This window comes from Grammomys surdaster, unplaced genomic scaffold, assembly GCF_004785775.1.
Source record: "Grammomys surdaster isolate TR1022 unplaced genomic scaffold, NIH_TR_1.0 363, whole genome shotgun sequence".
NCBI lineage: Eukaryota > Metazoa > Chordata > Mammalia > Rodentia > Muridae > Grammomys > Grammomys surdaster.
In genome coordinates this window covers 6,959,886-6,975,030 of record NW_021604782.1, presented here as the reverse complement: position 1 = coordinate 6,975,030, position 15,145 = coordinate 6,959,886, and the positions used below count along the sequence as shown (strand labels likewise).

General features: G+C 44.9%; 1 protein-coding gene across 2 annotated transcripts in view; it reads left to right on the top strand.

Annotated features, from left to right (window-relative positions):
• The window catches only part of Epb41l4b (erythrocyte membrane protein band 4.1 like 4B), a 149,994-nt gene that overhangs the window by 50,431 nt on the left and 84,418 nt on the right, over positions 1 to 15,145 (top strand). For both annotated transcript variants that reach the window (XM_028779919.1, XM_028779920.1), the window contains exons 3-7: positions 3,657 to 3,699; positions 4,458 to 4,536; positions 6,496 to 6,540; positions 8,581 to 8,633; positions 13,769 to 13,889. In XM_028779919.1, the coding sequence (XP_028635752.1) occupies positions 3,657 to 3,699; positions 4,458 to 4,536; positions 6,496 to 6,540; positions 8,581 to 8,633; positions 13,769 to 13,889 (341 nt within the window). The remainder of the gene's footprint in view (positions 1 to 3,656; positions 3,700 to 4,457; positions 4,537 to 6,495; positions 6,541 to 8,580; positions 8,634 to 13,768; positions 13,890 to 15,145) is intronic.

The following is a 15,145-nucleotide window of genomic DNA, read 5'->3' as shown; positions in this document are numbered from 1 at the left end:
GTGCGTACCTACATAGTACGTACGTGCATTGCCAAGCACTCAGGAGATGGAAGTAAGATGATCACAAGTTCGTGGTCATCCTTGGCTACACAGAGTTTGAGGCCAGCCTGGGATACATGAGAGCCTGCCTCATAATACAAAAATAAACATGCCTAATAGGCAAACAATGAATAAATCCAAGAAGGACAACCCTCCCACACTAGATAATAGTCTCATTAAAATAAAAGGCTGTTCAGAAAAGTAAAAGAAAATGACATTCACATCCCTACCATCCCTGACCCTCTCCAAAAAAATCCCATACAAATATTTCTGGACATGCCTTGATAGAAAATAATAATTTTCTGTAAACAGGATCCTACCTGATTTCGTATTCCTACCTTAACAATGTGCTGTGGGTCTCTTGTCACACCAGTAAATATTCAGCCTACATCCTTTAAAAATAATAGTGCATAATACGGATGAACCATTTTTGAATCTGTCTTTGTTGATGGACATTTAGGTCATTGCCAATTCAAAGCTATCAACAATGAGATGTAGCATCCCAGCCACTGTGTTGAGATAGGCGCCCTGCTGTGGTGATCTGCTTTTGTTACCCAGCCTAGTAGAGATGACAGAGGCCCACATCCTCGGCTCCTTAGCACATCGTGCACACTGATTGTATTCTAATTCATCTGTTATGTGCTTTTTTGTGTTTCCACACCCTCCTCCTCCCACACAGTCCTCTCAGGCTTTGTGGTTAGGTGTGGAGTACACTGTGCTCGTTCAGCCCCTCCCTTTCTCGTTAGTAACATGTGCACGGTGTAGATTGCTTCTGCAAGTCCCCGGTAGTCAGCAGAATTAACCTCTGCTTCAGAATAGCTGGAGAGAAACCTACTTGGCCTGTTTTATTCCAATTCTTTTTATAACAGTGAAGCTCTGTATGCATTGAGTTAGTTACAGTGATAGTGAACATGTCTATCCCCCTTTTAAAAAACAATTCACACTTTGGGTTTGGGGAAATGGCTCAGGAGTTAAGAGCACTGGCTGCCTTTCCAGAGGACTTCAATCCCTGGCACCTCATGCTCATCACCATCTGTAGTCTCAGTCCTGGGGATCCAACAGCCTCTTCTAGCCTCCTTGGGCACCAAGCATGCACATGGTTCACAGAAGTAAATACAAGCAGAACACCCATACATATAAAATAAAATTTTCTGAAAGTCACACTTGTTATTTTTCAATCCAGGAAGACCATGCTAAGTACCACACCTGGAGCCTCTCACAGAAAGCAGAAGCTGTCAGTCACATAGCCCTCTCCATTAGGGTGTGGTCTGAGAGACGCACAGTGCAGATAGCCTCTGATTCATGAAAGCTCAGCTTATGATGCTACGGAAACCATGAGCATTCAGTAGAGACCAGACTTCAGATTGTGATTTTTGACCTTTTCTGGGTTGTTGATTGCTAGTGCTTTTCTGTCTTGAGATCCCAGGGATAACCAGGTAATCACAGGCATAAATAACTAACACTCTGTGGTCTGCTGTGTTTCCAGTCGGGATATGCAGGCCACAGGGATTAAATGCGTCTTTAATTTACAATGTTTTCTGGTGTGGATGGATTTATCTGGGCGATATATCTCTATAGTGTTCTCATCTGTAGCTTCCTGTAGAAGTTAGACTATGGAGCATGTCAACAATTTTGACATAAATGTTTATATTAGAGAAAAGGCTTTGTAACCTCCTTAGGCAGATAAAACTGAGGTAGGTTTCCTGGTGAACTAGAGGAACAGCTGAAATTTCCTCCCTGGTCACAGCTGAGCCATCTGCCTCTTCCTATCAGTGGTGGGGGTCCACGAGTGTAAAAGAGTGAAGGAGGCCAGAGACTTTGTTTTCCTGATGTCAGAGTTGAGGTTGTTAGAACCACAGGCTGGTATATAATCCGAGTTTAGCATGGAGTTTGTCATTTTAGCTAGATTGGTGGAGACCTGGAATTACTTGGGAAGATTGATTATAACACCAGGAACTCAGAATCTTTAGAAGGGACTTTATAGATCAGTTTCTTCAAGGCTTTCTGACCTCTTTTCAAAAACTTAGGGAAACTTTGGTTAGTAGAAAAAAATATACTTACAAGCACAAGCAAATTATTTATTTGTTTTTCTTTTTCTATTTACATGTGATGTGTGTGTATATATGTATGTTTGCATATGTGTGGGCACACAGATGGAGGGTTGATATTGCTTTGACACCTCACTCATTGAGGCAGGGTCTCTCAATCAAACCCAGAGCTCACAGATACTGATAATCTTATCAGTGAACTCACTCTGGGAATCCTCTGTCTTCCTAAACTGGAGTTACAGGTAGCCATTACACCTGTCTGGCTTTTCTGTAGGTTCTGGGAATCCTAGAGCAAACGCTTTAAATGTTAATTTATTTTCATTTAATTTATATGGTGCTTTGCCTGAATATGTATGTCATATACCATATGAGTACACCATCCACAGAGGTCAGAAGAGGGTGTTGGATGCCCCTGAAATTGGAGTTACAGATGATTATAACCCCTGTGGGTACTGAGAATCTAACGTGGGTTCTCAGGAAGGGCAACCAGTGTTCTTACTTGCTGAGCTATTTCTTCAGCCTCACTGCAAAGCAAGCACTAACTACACACTGAGCAATCTCTCTAATCTGAGCAAAGACTATTTTTTCCCATTAATTTATTTATTCACTTAACATCCTGATCACAGCCTTCCCTTCTCCTCTGAGAAGGAGGCAGTCCCCGCTGTGTACCAGCCTGCCTTGGCACATCAAGTCACTGCAGGACTAGGCACATCCTCCCCCACTGAGACCAGACAAGTCAGCCCAGTTAGGGAAACAGGATCCACAGTCAGGCAACAGAGTCAGAGACAGCCCCTGCTCCAGTTGTTGGGGGACTTGCATGAAGACTAAGCTGCATATCTGCTACATACGTGGGGGCATGGGGTGGGGTGGGGCTGGGCCCAGCCCTTGTATGTTCTTTGGTTGGTGGTTCAGTCTCTGGGTCTAGGTTAGTTGACGCTGTTGGTCTTCTTGTAGAGTCTCCATCTGCTCCAGATTCCTCAGTCCTTCCCTCAGTTCTTCTACAAGAATTTTCAAGTTCCAACTAATGTTTGGCTTTATATCTCTGCATCTGTTTTGGTCAGCTGCTAGGAGGAGCCTCTCAGTAGAAAATTATATTAGACTCATGTCTGCAAGCATAGCAGAGTATCTATCATTAATAGTGTCAGGGATTGATTCTTGCCCACAGGATGGGTCTTAAATTGGCCCAGTCATTGGTGAGCAAAAGACTTTTTAAAAATATTTATTTTATTTTTATATGTATGAGTGTTTGCCTGCGTGTATATATGTGCAGTATGTGCCCAGTGCCTAAAGAGTCCAGAAAAGGGAGGGCATCAGATCTCCCTTAGAAGCTGGTGATGTAGTGCTACCAGGTGGGTGCCGAGAACTAAACCTGGGTTCCTAACTGCTGAGCCAGCTCTCCAGCCTGAGCAAAGAAGTTTTCAGTGTCATACCTAGCAGTTTGCAGATCTCCAGGGAGGAATTCAAGATCTGACTCAGTCTCAGGTCTTTATGAGTACACTCAGGTTTGTAGAGGAGGGGAACTCCAGGAGTACATACTTGGTTCCTAAAGAAACACTGTCTTTCTTTCAGCACTGGCTGGATCACTCGAAACCCATAAGGAAACAGATGAAAGGTAAGACACAGACTCCAGTCTATTCCTGTCTTTTTTTTTTCTTTTGTAAAAAATCTGACAGTAAACAGCTTTGTCAAGATTTTTGAGATATTTTGATTGGTAAGTAGATCCAATGTTAAATGAGTGGTTTTTACTTCCTGTAAACCGGCCAAAAAGTAGAGCTTTAAAATTGAATGAGTGTTTTGGGTAGATCTTAAAACCCACCTGTGCTCTCATTTCAAATCAGACACCCCGCCAATGAGAACTGACTAATGTTCTATTCAAAAACCTGTCACCTCCTTTACTCACTGCCAAGTACATTTCAAAGCAGATTCAGGATGGGGAGTAGGAAGCAGGAAGGCTCCAGCTTGTTCTTCACAGGTGTGGTAGCCATGAGTTTCTAATGCTGTTTATCCTTAGATCATTTGGAGATCATATCCTCTTAAAAATACCTTACGATGTTTTTGCGGTGTCTCTACACGCAGCGTACTTCGCTCCTTCTGTGTCACTAGCCTCCTGCCCACTTTGTACTTTGTATAATGTGGATGCCAGTTTGGAGTAATCCCATCAGAGATAAAAGGGAAACGCCAGCTGTTTGTTACCCACCCAGGCAGGGTTTCCTGCCAGATGAGGTTCCCAGCTAAATCTTCCCAGGCAACCTACAAGTTTGGTTCCATCTTTCCAACTCCAGATGGAGCAGTGAGCTTGCTATCAGTGGAATGTTTCCTTTTGTCTGATGGGGGATAAACATCTTTACCTTTCTGTCTCCAAATGTCTAGTTGGACCTGCCTATGCTTTGCACTTTCGAGTCAAATACTATTCTTCAGAACCAAACAACCTTCGAGAGGAATATACAAGGTAGGATATTGCAGAGAGGATTCTGCCCAGTAGCCCCTACCTCAGCCAGTATAGGGGAATCTACTCAGTCAGGGGCTTGATTGATTCTTTTTTAGTCCTCTGTGTTTCTAAGCAGAAGTTACTAGCACTTTCCCCGGGCTCCTCTACCCTGTTAAAAATCTACACGTCTGCTTGTTTTGGTATTTTTCATATGAATCAGATTAGATGGATTTTCTTGGACCTTGGGAAGTGGTAGGCTCATCTTCGGCATCTTGTCTTTGTCTCCATTACTAACAACAAAAGCATATATTGGGAGGTTTCTTAGTCAGGAATTGCCTCCTCCTCTTCTTCCTCCTTCTCTTCTTCTTTTTCCTCCTCCTCCTCCTTCTCTTCCACCTTCCCCCCTCCTCTTCTTTTTTTGAGGTGTTGCAAAACATTCTGATTGTTCCAATTAGAGGACCCCTCACATAAACAGCTCTGTCACCAAAGATTTTGTTAGGACCCACTTATATCTCTTCTTAGCCCCACTGGATATTTTTATGTTGTGAGTGCCTGTGTTTACTTCTTGAATTTCAGAATCAATATAGAAGAAAGGGAGAATGTAAACCAGGGTTGGGATACAGAGCTTCCCTTCCATCTGTGGAATACTTTATGGAGTTCTTGATATCCTCAGAGTGTCCTTGTCACTGATTTTTTTGTGTGATGCATTATAGCAGTGACTTGTACATTGATGGGTGGTCTACATTGGTAGCCAGCTAATTGGAGACTAAGTGACATTTGAAAGTTATTATTCAAGCCCATGACAAGGGCCTTTGGGGCTTTTCCTCCAGGGTTTCTCTATGGGAATCAAAACTTCTGGCCACATGGACACCATGCTGTAGTTAGTGCTGCAACTATACATGTCGGTGTCCTAAATTTAAGAAGTGTAAGTTCAGTTATAATTAAGGACCTGCTGGGAAGCAGAACTTTCTGGAATGAGGTAGAACCTTCAGCCTTCCTGCCCACTTTGATTTCTGGACCATCCAAAGTCTCCTATAGCCATTCTACAGATGAGGAACGCCCACATGGCTTCCAAGGTCCAACTCATTAAGTGACTTCAGTGTTTCTCTTTGGAGGTCCCTACCTGTCACCAGAGCAGGTCACTTTTAAGGTGGACATGTGAGTCAAAAAACAAATGGGATTCCTGGGGACCACTCTCAAGAGTAGAATCCTAACTCTATAGGCCTAGAGTGTAGGAGGCTTTGGTTGGTACAAAATGGTTTTGGTGGCCACATCGTCCTAGAAATAAAAGACTTTTACTTAAGACAGATACCTCTATTTTTAACTCAGTGAGCCCTCCTTATGCTTTTTGCCTCTTTTCTTCGTTTCTTATTATCTCTGTAATTCTTTGTAGTGTAATTCTAGGAGAGAGAGAGAGAGAGAGAGAGAGAGAGAGAGAGAGAGAGAGAGTGTGTGTTTGTGTGTTGCATGGTTTGCGTGTTTGTTTGTTTTAAAGACAGTCAGCAGTTAAACTGCACCAGGAAGGAAAGTGTCAAGTAGTTTCTAGCAGACTCTGTAGTCTGTTGCAGACTTTTTGAAAAAGTCCTAGGATCTGCTAGGTATAGCTGGCCAGGTGCCAGCTCAGTGGTTCTGCCCAGCCCATTTTCTTAGATACACTGCATGCCTGTGCAGAGTTCTCCATGCCTGTTGGGCTAGACTCTCCTGCACCAAAGCCATCCTGCAAGTCACATCAGACCACATCTGCGCTTCATCCTACAAGTATCTTGCAAAGTCCCCATGTCATTCCCAGCTCATTGAGATCAGGGATGCCTTTCCACAGGCTCAGAAGGAGACTCCCTCCTCCTCATTTGCATTGGACTCCCTTTGACAGTGCAGAAATCCAGGGCACATGCAGGGGTATTTGTGATGGGAGGCTGGGGATTGGAGGCGGCTGGGGAAGGGAAGGGTTCCCCTCTGTTGACTTTTGTATATGTTTGTCAGGTACCTGTTTGTTTTACAACTCAGGCATGACATTCTTTCTGGAAAGTAAGTATGCTTTTCTAACTTTTAATCCAGCAGAGAGCATGGTATACCTCAACAGTGCACTATTTTAAGTCTTTTACCCTTGTCCCTTTACCAATTCAAAGCAGTGCACCAGGTTCTGTCAAATGAGTCGGATACTTGCGAAGCTGTCATTTTCCTCCTGTTTTACAGCGATTCCTACATGGCTTGGAGCACTTCCAAGGGCATTGAGGATCTTGAGTGATGTGTATTTGGGAACTGCTTTTTCCCTACCACATCACTGCCCCATTCATACTGGCTTCTGTCGTATTTGCAAGCCACACACACCGTCAGCATGTATACATGTGCAAGTGTTTGTGCAGTTTACAGTCTCACTTATTACACCACACTAAAGCAATGTAAAGAGGTTCTTGTCTGACCTGTGAGGCGGAGCTGTGGGTTTCCCATCTCACTGAAATGCTCTTTAAACTCGAGGCATTAGGCTTGTAGTGAGTATGAAGCACAAAACACATCATCACTGAAGTGGTTGGTTTTGAGGGAAGCATCAATAGAAAAAGAAGGCTGACAAAATGGCTCAGCAGGCAAAAGCTCCTGCAGCCAACCCTAAAGACCTGAGTTCAATCCCTGGGCTTGAAAGTTGTCCTCTGTCCTCCGTACATGTGCTGTGGCATGTGCATGCTCCCACCCTTACCTCAACACACACGTACACGCACGCACGCACGCACGCACCATCTATATGAATAAATAAATGTAAAGAAGATTTTTTTAAAATTAGCTTTTATCATTTTCTAGCAAGTTATTGAATATTTCCTGTTACATTAAAAAAAAAAAACCGTGAGGCTATATTAGAACTAAGAAGCAGTTCCTGATATCATCAACAGGAATATGTTCTGATTTGAAATGTAATGTGAAGGAAATGTAATGGATAATTTCTGCCAGTTGTGGTGGCCCGCTCCTTGAATTGCAGAGCTAGGAAAGCAGAGGCAGGAGGGTCTCAGTGGGTCTGAGACTAGTCGGGCCCACCTAGTGAGTTCTCGGCCAGCCAAAGCTACAAAGTAAGACCCAGTCTCAAACAACAAAACCAAATATAAATGAGTTATATAAATAAGTAAAATTTGAATTAAAATGTAATTTCTGTGTTTGTAACTTCTTGGTAGGAAATGCACTCTGACTATTTCAGTTGCAGAGAGGTAATGGAATGAGTAGGCTGTGCAGGGTGTACGTTGGCCTTCCTCAGCCATGCAGTAGTTTCTGGTTGGTGTGTGCTGAGCATGTGTATGTTTTTATCTCTGTCCATTCTGTGCTCATCATACTAAAGGCCTTGTAACTCTAGAACTTGTCTTCAGTTTGTAAAAGCGTGGTTGGTGGGTGCTTCATCTGTGTCTAGTGCTTCGCAGTTTGTCTCCACTTCCACCCAACTAGTTAGCATGTAACTGAAACAGTGTTGTGAGCCAGCACTGCTTCCCATCAGCTGCAAGACCTTGGGCGGGATGCTGAAGGCTCACTCTCTCATCTAGAAAAAGAATGGGAGTGCGCCGGCTTCACTCGAGGTTTTACTGTATGAGTAAAATCAGTGTGTTTGGAGTAATACTCTTCAGTAGTTCTGCCTCAGTTGGACCTGGTAGATATTGAATACGTCCAGAGGTCTTGGAAGTTGTGTGTATAGTGCTGGTGTGTTTGTTTTTACCCCCGGGACATTGTTTTAAGGAAGATTGAGGCAGCTTGAAAAGACAAATGACTGTATTGAGAGAAAATAAACTTAGGATAACAACACAAAGGAAAGGTTTTCACTTTGTTTCCTAAAACATTCCAAGTTCTTTCCATGTTCATTAGAAGCGTCTGCATGGTTGATAGAATGTATATTTGGATAAATATGTTAAGAACTGCCATGTTACTTCCTGTTCTTTAACGTAGACACTGAAAATATAAAGGATTAGCATCAGAAGCCATATGTAGATACTGCTGACTTTTACAGGATTTTTTTTTTTTTTTTACTGACATGTATTATATGGTTGTCACTGTAACCTTCCTATATCTAATATTAATTTCTTTTTTCCTCCCAAGACTGAAGTGCCCCTATGAAACAGCTGTGGAACTAGCTGCCCTCTGTCTACAAGGTACATTCTTCCTTCCTGACAGTTAGCATCTTGACGTTATTGCTTTCGTTTCCGTAAGTGAGAATGTATGCCAGGCCCGGTGCCCCGCTTTCTCCCAGGGTGTAAAGGCACATGATGTGGTCTCAGTCCCCAGGAGCTTGCAGTCTGCTGAGGAAAACACACAGAGTTTATGGCAGTTCTCTAGCAGCAGAGATACACAGGAGGCTTGGGAGAGGGAGGGCCATGGGGGATGTGGGGAGGAAGATGACTCGAAGAACCAAGGTGAAAGTACAGAGAGGAGTGGAGATGTGGCTCTTGCAAGCACAAGCCCTTGGGGTTCCATGCCTAGTACCTCACATGTGGGTGTGGGGATTGTATAATAAGGGGCTGATAGACATATAACTCGGCTGAGTCTACCCCCCAGCACTCCACAGTCAGTGGTAGGAGAGTCAGAAATTCAAAGTCATCCTTAAGTGGATACAAGTTTGAGGTTAGCCTGGGCTACATAAGACCCCAGCCCAGAAATAACAGACAAACAAAAAACCAAAAAGCCAGCAAACAAACAATAATGAAAGTCACAGGGACAGTAAGTGTGTAGTCACAGTGTGAACTGCCGAACAGCCTCTGGTCCCACTTAAAGAATATAAACTTCATGAGGTCAGCAGCAGTTCTTTGAGCGTTCTTGAGGCAGCAGGCCTGGGTGGTGTGTATTTTGGAAAGGCCGTGTGGAAAGAAGGAACTGGAGCGGGGCTAGGTCTGGGGAGGGCAAGGGCTGTTACCGTAACAGACGTAGTAAGAACCTGAGCAGAACAGGTGGGTGTGCATACAATGAATGCAGCCTCACGTCAGTGCCAGGAGCTGGATTCTCTGATGAGCCTTGAGGTGAGGAAGGGGTGGGAGGACTCAGGCTGCTGCTGAGGGTAGGTGGTGGCGAGTGAGCAGAGGAGAAGGAGGCTCCTGTGGAGAAGTGGCTGTGTGGGCTTTGGCCAAGACGTGCTGAAGTTACTGGCATGCAAGTGGGAACTGGCAGGCAGGAGGTCAGCCTACAGGACCATCCACACTGACTGTTCCTCTGTGGGAAGGGCCGGTGGATCTTCGGTTAAAATGCACAGGAAATACTTGCTTAAGTCTCCAGAGCTACCTAAGAGAACAGGATTCCATGAGCATGTGCTTGTCAGTGCTTCCCTGGATCATCATCGGTGACACATCCACTCATGGTATTTGTGAGCACCATAAAAAGATACAGCTTTTATTGTTGCATTTTTCTAATTGTGATTGGGTGTGTGGTCGGAGGACAGCTTTGGAGAGTGCATTCTCTGCTTTCATGTGTAGGTTCTGAACATCCCCCTGAGGTTGTCAGGCTTAGTGCAAGTGCCTTGACCTGCTGAGCCATCTCACCAGCTCAGAGTTTACTAATTTAAGAAGAGCTGATCTGAGAGGTATCACAGATCAGATCACACTGATTACAGACTCCGGGTAGAACAGCACAGAAGCCAGGCAGGTCAAAGAAAGGACATGACATCCCAGCCTACCAGCACCCAGCACCTACATCTTCTGTTAATGAGTTCAGATTTTTTTTTTTTTTGGTAAGAAGTGTAACTCAGATTAGAATAATACAGATTCTTTTGTGTGTGTTGTTTCTTAGTATTCTTGTTACATTTTAGTTTAGTGTGTGTGCAGAGATCAGAAGACAACTTTCAGGAGTCCTTCCTCGTCTACATGTGGGTCATGGGCCTTGAACTCAAGTCCTCAGGCCTGGTGGCAAGCATCTTCACCTGCTGAGGCGTATTACTGGCCCTGCTTGCTACATTTAGTCACTGTATGGTGTCACATTTATATCCGTGAAGATATTTTGTTGATGAGCATTTTCCCATTCCTGAATACTTCCAGTCGTTAGTCACCTCTCAGCAGATGCTCAGTAAGTGAAGAACAAATAGAGGAATGAGCTTGGAGAGACCCTCAGTGTAGTTCCAGAGCCCTGTGGTAATGGTAACAGCAATTCGTTCTAAAGCCAACTGTGTCAAGTACAGAGCTACAGGCTTCCTCTCCCTGTGCAGTCTGATGCAGCAGGCCTTATGGTGAGTGCCACAGTGTAGGCAGAGTTGGGATCATGGCAGAGCTCCTGGCTTCTTTTGTTGGTCAGATGCAGATTTTACCAGCACAGACAGTAGCTTTCATGTACACTGGTTCCTAAGCTGTAAGAGGCCTAGTCAGGCTTGGCAGCCCTGAAGGATCTGTCAGGATGGTGTTAATGAAAGGAAAGCACCCAAGCACCCGTGTCAGGCCTGGGGCCATTAATCACTGTAGAAGCTTCCTCCCGAGGCTGTTGGCACAGTGTTTTAAGCTTGTCTTGTTGTCCTGAGTGATTTGAGGAGGAGGCACATCCCTGCCCTCACTGGTCCAGCTTCAGCGAGTCTGTAAAAGAAGCAAAGATGAGAGTAAAATATGAGAGCAAAAGATGAGAGCCTTTCTTGGAGAAACTACCCACGTCTGTAGTATAATTTAATGATGATCATCATGCCAGGTATGGATAAATACTTGGAAGACTGAGGGACACACAGGGAAACCCTTCTCGGGTTGTCATCCTGCTCTATGCTGTCCTCTGTAGCCCAGCCAGGAGCCCCTCTGTGTGATCACTAGCTTCACTCTGGTGTGAAGAAAATGAAGGGCAGAGTTCCTTCTGGTGGTTGAGCCTTTCAGGCATATCTTAGTGCTGTTCTTGAGTTAATCATGTCCCCTGAGTTGAGATACTGTGGCCTTCCGTGGAGGATGTGATCTTTGGGGAATACATGGGTGGTAGATTTGGAAATTTATCCAAGCGAGAGGATAAAAGGAACATGAAATCACCTGTTGCATGATGGCGTTCTGTTCACATGACCATTTCCATGTTTCGGGTAGAGATCTTGGACCTGGGACAGCTCAGTGATTTGCCTGGGACAGACAGCTGCTGTGGAGCTGGAGTTTATTCTCTTGCATCTGAGCTATTTCCTTTGCCTTCTACAGCCTTCATGGAGCCAGAGCCTGGCTGTAGAATTAGGAGATTCTTGGAGTGCCAAGCTCTTTCAGCTTGTTCTTGGAAGGCAGTGTTGTGACCAGGCTGTTCCTCACAGGCCTGCTTCAGTACAACAAAGGCTGGAGGGGCCACTGCCTTCTTTCTCACTGGTATCTTTGGCATATTTTATCCTGCCAATTTAGGACACCAGTAAACACAGGGTCCTATTGAGTCATGTTTCCCTGTTGGGTACAGGAGACACCAAAGGAATATCTTTCTAGACTATACAAAGCTTAAGGCTTGTCAGGACCATTTCATAGTGACCTCTTGGGCCGAGGTCAGTGGTGGTCTCCAGTTTGGAGAACCCAATCTTACCCCTTTTCTGGCTATACATTGTTTCTAGAACAGAATTTCATGTGTGTCCTCTTGACCAGGGTTAAAGGCTGCTGCATGCCTGACCCAGACTCCTTTATGTTCGGGTCTCAGTGATATGGAGGGTGGCATTCCAATGGAGAAGTATTTATCAGGCCATCTCTCTCTGCCAGACATTGTCTTGTAAAGGCACAGTCTCCTTGAGTTTGATTTTATTGACTCCTGTGCAGGAATGGAACTGTTTTGTTTCGTGTTCGGAGGCTGGATCTTACTTTGTCTTGTCCAGACCTTGACCACAGGAGCCACCTACCATAGCCTATCTCATTACTGGGATTTCAGGATGTGACATACCACACCTGGTCATGGGGACATTTTATCCATTCTCTAAGTCAGATGGAAGCCCTCTCCTCAAAGTTGGGCTGTGAGATTTTGGTCCTCGGAAGCCACGTGCTGGCTATACATGGCCCAGTGGGGTGATGAGAAGATAGTGGCTATGTAGTGAGCTGCTGCTCTTCCCCCAGGTTCCTGGGCATGTGTGACTCCAGCCACTGGTAGATTTGATGTCTTGAGACATCAGGCTCCAGGTTTTCTCCCATTCCCAGGCTAGCTATGTCAGTATCACATGGAGTTCTATTAGAAGTACAAATTCGATGGACTGGAGATGCAGCCCAATTGGTAGTGTGCTTAGCCGGCATGTATGAAATCCTGATTTTCATCTCCAGGATCACATAAAATTGGGCATAATGTTGCATTCAAGAGGAGAAGGTAGGAGGGTCAGAAGTTGAAGGTTACAGTTACATTCAATTCTGGGTCTGGGTCTACATCGAGATTAACAACTCTGGGTATGGGGCCCAGTGATGTTATGTTTTAATGAGCTTATCAAATGATTCTTCTACATTCCACATTCAAAAACAAGAGTGTCTTTCTAAGGACAGTGCACCCATTCTCGAGGGTCTTGTGAAACAAGGCAGTGACTGGGCTCTTCTGGGTGGGCATGCAAGTCTGCATGGTGATCTAGCCCCTTGGTGACATCTACACCAGCTAGTCTGAAGCCCACACTTATTATGATCAGGTTTTAGAGGAAACTGGGAGGTTCCTTTTATTCTGAATTCTGAAGGGGAGGGGTGAGGAAAGTGGATTTTCTCATTCATGCTCCAGAGGGATAGGGCCGCCGTGTCATTGGGCCCTCTGTTTCAAGGTCTGGCAAGAACAAGAACCATGCAGTGCACATTGGGCTCTTTGCTGGGCGGGCTCCTGTTGCTCTCCCTCTCTGGTGCAGGCATCTGCCTTCTCCCCTTCTCTGTTCTGCTTGACTTGCTGCAGTTGCTCCTGCAGCCTGCTCACCCTCCCTCACTGCTCCTTTATCCCTCACTTGCATTCTGCATGCACCAAATTCTTGATCCACTCTCCCCAGCCCTACAGACACTAACGTGTTGCTCTGACCTATGCTTAACAAGAACCCTGTGCAAAAGATGCTCACGGGCAGATCCTCATTGCCTGCAATTGCCTTTTATTGCAAATTTCCACTTCCTGGGGAAATGTGAGCCAGGCCTCCCTAGGTGGGAGAAGCACTTCTTGAGAAGAACAGTGATGACTAAGATGGCAGTGTACTTCTCTATTGGTAGGGTTTTAGAGTGACTGTCGGGGACTCTGAGGGAACCTGATAATGAGAGGGCTGTACATCAGGGGCACCAGTGCTTTATGGTCAGAAAGAATACCTTTGGACTGTGTTGCAGCAATAACCCGAAGTGTTCAATGTCTCCTGTTTTCCTCCCTTTTATGAACTGCACAGCGGAGCTAGGAGAGTGTGAGCTTCCAGAACACACACCAGAGCTTGTGTCTGAGTTTCGGTTTATCCCAAATCAGACAGAAGCCATGGAGTTCGATATCTTCCAGAGATGGAAGGAGTACAGGTACCTCAGTGCGCCTCTCTCGTGGTCTGAACTGCTTCTTTGTTTTGTGCTGTGTTCGTCAGACCCTTCTGACAAACTATTGCATGCCTTCTGCAGCACAGAGTGCCTTTTGTCTCACATAGAGGGGCTCAGTTAATGACCAGAAAGCCACAGCTCTGGGTTGTAGCCTCTCTCCTGTGCTTCATACATATTTCCCAAAGACCTCTATGTCACCTTTTTTTCTGAGAAATGTGCAAAGGTCAAGCCATGCTGAGTTTTGACTTTGAAATACATACAGCTTCTGTCTAATTTGATCGTTGTTTGCTAGTAACACCCCAAGTGTGGATAATGTGGAGACACTGCACTTATAAGGTCCTGTCCTTCCCAAACAGAACTTTCTAGGACAGTGGTTCTCAGCCTTCCTAATGCTGGGACCCCTTAATACAGTTCTTCATGTTATGGTGACACCATCCATAACATTTTTCGTTGTTGTTTCATAACTGTAATTTTGCTACTGTTGTGAATCATGATAGAAATATCTGTGTTTTCTGATGGTCTTAGGTGGCCCCTGTGAAAGGGTTGTTTGACCACCAAAGGGGTTGCAACCTACAGGTTGAGAACCACTGTTCTAGAGCAAAACCTTTTAGAAATACAGGTGGAGCATCCCTACCTCCCAAAGCCTGAATCTAAAGTATGAAACTTTGGAACACCAACCTGGTGACACATTTGAAATGTCTACCCCTGGCTTCCTGCGGGAGGCATGAAATCTAATCATAGGAACAATCTTTAAATATGTATGAAATCACCTCTAAGACCTCTCAGCTCTATGTCTCGGGCTAATGTGGCAGAAATGACTTTAATGTTCAGAGTTGGGTCTTATCCTCCAGGGTGTCTTGTTGTCTTCACACTAGTATTTGAAGCAGGAGGAAAGGAAGGACCACAGACATTTTTGGTCTCACACTTGGCCTGACACCCTGTGGGAAAGAATGTTCATCATTGACCAGGTGACATACAATACTACATGTCTAGAAGAGCCCTCAGTACACTGAGAGCCAGCATGGCGTGTATGTCTTCCATGTCTCCCTGCTGCCACCACCCTAGTCTAATGGGTTTGTTTTTGTTTTGCTTGGACCAATAAGGCAGTTTCTCAGTGACTTACACACACACACGCACACGCACACATGCACATACACCACAAACCACCCGTTGATAGTTACTCTTGGACCTGGCACTTAGCATGACCTTTTCTTGTCCCTCAGTCCTATGATGACTTTTAA